This window comes from Phytophthora parasitica, assembly GCF_000247585.1.
Source record: "Phytophthora parasitica INRA-310 unplaced genomic scaffold supercont2.116, whole genome shotgun sequence".
Classification (NCBI taxonomy): Eukaryota; Oomycota; class Peronosporomycetes; order Peronosporales; family Peronosporaceae; genus Phytophthora; species Phytophthora nicotianae.
Window position 1 is genome coordinate 49307 of NW_008649102.1, and position 4387 is coordinate 53693.

Sequence of the window (4387 nt, forward strand, 5' to 3'; positions counted from 1 at the left end):
CGCCGAAGAAGACATGCAAGAAGTGCGACAGGAAGATCTCCTGTACTAACATCTCCAAGCATATCAAGGTATGCAAGGGCATAAAGCTGCCAGAGACGCGCAGCGAGATCTGGAAGAAGTCATGGGAAAAGAATCGCGCTAAACGCGTAGGCTTCCCGCGCGACCAGCGCTCAGCCAAGTTGTTCGAGGAATTACAAGGTACCATAAATTAACATTCAATATGTTTGAGATTATTATGATATCTAATATTTTGCTGTTGATTAGATATTCGCGCACAGCTACGGGAAGCAGAAGGAGCGCCAGTTTTACCCCAACCAAAGCCTAAAGGGATGTCAGGCCATGCTCAACCTTCATTTAGGCCTCTTTGAGCACGCGTTTGCCAAGGTACGCGCCAATAATATTTATAATGCAGGTATCCATCGGTAATGCTATGCTGATTTAGGCTGAAAAGCACGAATTGTTGTCGAAGAAATGGTTTCATGCGCTGCTACTGTTCCTGCATCCGGAAAAAAGCCATCATCTTCCCCAAGAGTGGCAAAATGCACAGAACTACACTGCGGTTCGGGAGAGCTTTAAACTTCTCCCACAATATAAGGAGGACATGGAAGATGCGAGTACACGCACGGTTTACGAAGAGCGGGTTCGTATCGATAAATATCGACTCTATCTTCAGACGAAGTTCAAGCAACAGTTCAACAACAAGGAAGGAAAAATGCAAGGAAATACGCGACGCTAAAATGTCGGAGGCGAAGGAAGGACTGGTCAGGTTTGCAGAATATGTGGATTGGGATTGATTTGATGAATTCAAAGTCATTTACTATGCTCGCTTCTTGGAGAAGAACCAGGCGTACGAAATCAAGAAGAAGGCCAAGCAGGAGCAAGCGGCAACCGACATCCGACATTCGATTCCTCGAAACCTTTGGTGCGGAATCGGAAAGTTAAGAAGAGTACAATTAAAAATGTTTGATATTGTTTTTGTTATGAAGAGTATAAAAATGCGAATTTAAAGTACGCAATAAAACGAATGCAAGTACTAAGACAAGATCGTAATCACTAGTACAAACGGCAAGATCGAACTACTATAAACAACAAGACTAAAGTAGTACTATGACAAGATTTAAAGTACGATTGCTTTGTATCGAATGTACTGGAAAGCTGACCCAGCTCGTCATCTATTCAAGCCGATTTGTGAATGGGCACCACAGGAAAGAAAGAAAATCGGATCCCTTCCCAGTCACCTCAGTGTTGCAAAGCTAATAGCGGAAGATGTTGTTGGTTTTGCTCTTCAAAAGAGCATTCCGACTCCAAGGGACGTCTCAGAGGCCACATTATCGATGTATGTATCTTACTACGTCGATAATTGGATGAAAGATGCAGCGATTACCAACCTGAATGCGCTCACTATCGACACGCTGGCACGATATATCAGACTTAATAAGATACGCCGACTCGTGAAAGCTCAGCATGCTTGCATGAACAGGTAAAGCTAGTATAGTAAGATAGTATTGGGAGTCTTGTTTTAGTATATTGTGTCTTGTTATAGTACATTGCGTCTTGTGTTAGTATTATTAATTTTGTCACGTACATCTAGTCTTGTCGTAGTATCTATTATCTTGTCATGTTTTTTTTTTTTTAGTATATAGGTCTTACTGTAGATTTTGTATCGCCGAGAGTCTTCTAATAATTTATCACCATTACTTAAGTTGTGATCAAAAATTAGTACACGGTTCTTCATTTATTGGAGAATATTGACTCTATGACTATCTTTCATTGGTTAAACAATCTGACTTTGCATCAATTGTTATTTGGGAATACTGAAGTTGCTTCCGACACAGAAAGTATACCATCTCAAAGATGAGCGGAAGCCGCTTCCATTTTATCACAATCACAGCTCAAACAGACCTTTACATAGGGTTAGGTCTATTTTACTAACATGAAGATAGTATCATAAATCTACCCCTTCATTATACGAATGGAAGCGCTACTTCCTCAGCGCAAGGTGCCGTCACACTATCCCAGCCCCCGCCGCAACCCTAGTCAAAGAATATGGATACCGCATAATAAGATTTCAATGGAGGAAAACGAGATCCTTAGACAAACGTTACTGAATCTCTCTCTCTCTCTCTATGGTGAGTCATTTTGCAATCTATCTTTTGTTCGCCCAAGTCAAACGATCGTTGTATTTTTTGTGGATTATAAGTACGCTGTAAGCGATACGAAACCTGCCAACTCCGCGGAAGTTATAATCGACGACGAGAATTGCCGCTGTGATGCACCTGTAATCAACGGCGCCAATTGCCGTTGCGGTAGATGTCTTTGTAGTACCAATCGTAAACCATTTTGCGTTTCGTGTCGCTGAGACCCTTCAGCTTGTCCCAAACTTTCGAAGGCGAGAGTTTTTGATCTCCCCAATGAGTAAATTGGGTACGTGTTTTGCCGTTGACCAAGTCTTTTAGTTTGGAAGCGTTAATTCTCTCTTCGTCAACATCACTGTCGCCAACATCGGAATCGTCGTCTTCAGATGGCTTCTGTCTGCGCAGGAACCGCTTGCCGTTGTTGTTGATGTCGCCGAGAGTACCATCAATCGGATTTACCAAACCCAACGACGTCTTCGTCGAGAGAGAGTTTTGATCAGCGTTGATAGCGGCGCTGGCGAAGCTAACCGCAATGGCGGCGAGTAGGACAACCGTCACGCGCATGATATATGCTTTCTTGTTCTCGCGAAACTGTTGACTTGAGCGCTAGGTGGTGAAATGCAGAATGGAAGTAGCAATGTAGTGGCGGCCAACGGCCGGCTACAAGGGAATAAGGGTGATAGTAAATGGAATACAACACAAACAACCAGGCAAAGATGCCACGGAAACGTCGCGATTGACGTAAAGCACATGAGATAAAACTCGTGATAGGATTTACTCCCAAGCTGGGATTACATAGGGACTCCCAGCTGTTTCTGCGACACTCACAGTAGATCCGACCCCCTGGAACTATTACAGCTTCAAAGCTTCAATTTTGTTCTAAACCTTGAGCAGAAAGTCTTTATTTTTTTAGCATAGGCTCATCAATTGCACAAAGAAGATCTAAAATTTGAGAAGCAATGGTATTATAGGGATGCTTGCGCTAAAAGAAAGTAATTCAAAAGCAAATATTCCGCTCGAAATAGCCAGCCACATTCGAAGTGACATCTCTCATGCAATTCTTTCGATGTACCGCAGAGATAAAATGCTGCAATCGCTTTGAGGGGACCCACTTGCAGCCGCAAGCCAGCATCTCGAAGGCTATAGCTGTTACTAAATATATTGTAGACCATCAACTACAATGCAGGTACGTTTCACTTGAAGCGATTGGAAAATGATCGAAAATTTCGAATACCGGTAGCGTGTTGTCCTGGGAAGGAATAACTTGAAGTCGGAATTTGCTGAATACTATACTCGCCGACAGCTATTCTGGGTATATTGAGGAGTAGAATAAACCCATTTGGTCATAAATAAGCTCCGAGATATAGCAAAATGTATCTCCTATTAAAGGGTTAAGTTTATCCTTTGTTAACGCATCTCTTGCGCCTGCTTCGCAGCCACAGAAGCTTCATGTGTGCTTTAGACAAACATTTGTTTAGCAGCAAATGAAATTGATCAAAAATAATCATCCATGCATCCTGCGTTTGATCTGCAGCAGAATTGTTTGCACGCCGCTAAAGTAGGCACACGCCCACCAAATCATGGCTTGTGTTGCTGGATTGACCTTGTCGCTCAGACCTCAAAGAATTACTAGTGGCGATCTACCAGCTACTGTATTACGTTTCGTATAGTTATTCAAAGTGTGAGAGAGAGAATACCAAGAAATGTACTTTTCCTCGAATTAAGACCAATATTAAGAATTTTAAGTTGACATTCTTTATTGCAATAAATAACATCTCACAAGTTGCTTTGTCTGCTTGGCTGTTTAGACACGTCAATAATACCCGCCTCCATCGGCTGAAGGAAGGCCAGGGATCGCAGACCATAACTTGTAGACCTCAAGACATCAGTGTAGCTGCCGAGATAGATAGACAAGTTGCGCCGAGGGTGAAACTTGCTTGCGTCGCTCAGCGTACGCATGCGGCTCCCGGTCCGCTTTACTTTTGGACTCCTTCACAATTTAAAATTTCTCGGTAATAAGGACATATCTCATGAAATTTGTCACATGACAAAGTAACTAAATTGTGATTACACTAGTCAAACGGAATCAGGCAGCTGCATGATTGGACATGCTCGTCGTACAGCAATACTGACTCAGTATCCCGGATGTTTGCGAAGAATGTGTCTGTATTATCGACGATCGCCTTTATTGTTTAAATTTCAGAGACTTGCCTGTGATACTCCACAACAAATATCAGTGGCCCCCCCCCCCC

At 42.8% G+C, this 4387-nt stretch overlaps 3 protein-coding genes across 3 annotated transcripts in view; 2 read left to right on the forward strand and 1 right to left on the reverse strand.

Annotated features, from left to right (window-relative positions):
• Positions 1 to 13: 13 nt before the first annotated feature.
• Positions 14 to 736, forward strand: PPTG_19339 (hypothetical protein; the record flags this gene model as incomplete). Its single annotated transcript, XM_008917812.1, has 4 exons — positions 14 to 22; positions 78 to 146; positions 265 to 384; positions 443 to 736. The coding sequence occupies 4 exons, from the start codon at positions 14 to 16 to the stop codon at positions 734 to 736; spliced, it is 492 nt and encodes a 163-aa protein (XP_008916060.1).
• A 1373-nt stretch (positions 737 to 2109) lies between these two features.
• Positions 2110 to 2874, reverse strand: PPTG_19340 (hypothetical protein). The gene has a single exon (XM_008917813.1). The coding sequence runs from the start codon at positions 2697 to 2699 to the stop codon at positions 2283 to 2285; it is 417 nt and encodes a 138-aa protein (XP_008916061.1). The 5' UTR covers positions 2700 to 2874; the 3' UTR covers positions 2110 to 2282.
• A 1305-nt stretch (positions 2875 to 4179) lies between these two features.
• PPTG_24574 (hypothetical protein) overlaps positions 4180 to 4387 on the forward strand; it is a gene marked incomplete at both ends in the record, with an annotated part of 1646 nt that continues 1438 nt past the window's right edge. The window contains one exon of the mRNA XM_008917814.1: positions 4180 to 4187. Within this exon, the coding sequence (XP_008916062.1) occupies positions 4180 to 4187 (8 nt within the window). The remainder of the gene's footprint in view (positions 4188 to 4387) is intronic.

Bases quoted from the DNA above. Each gene is read 5' to 3' on its own strand.
- PPTG_19340 (XM_008917813.1), bottom strand. From the start codon at position 2,699: ATGCGCGTGACGGTTGTCCTACTCGCCGCCATTGCGGTTAGCTTCGCC.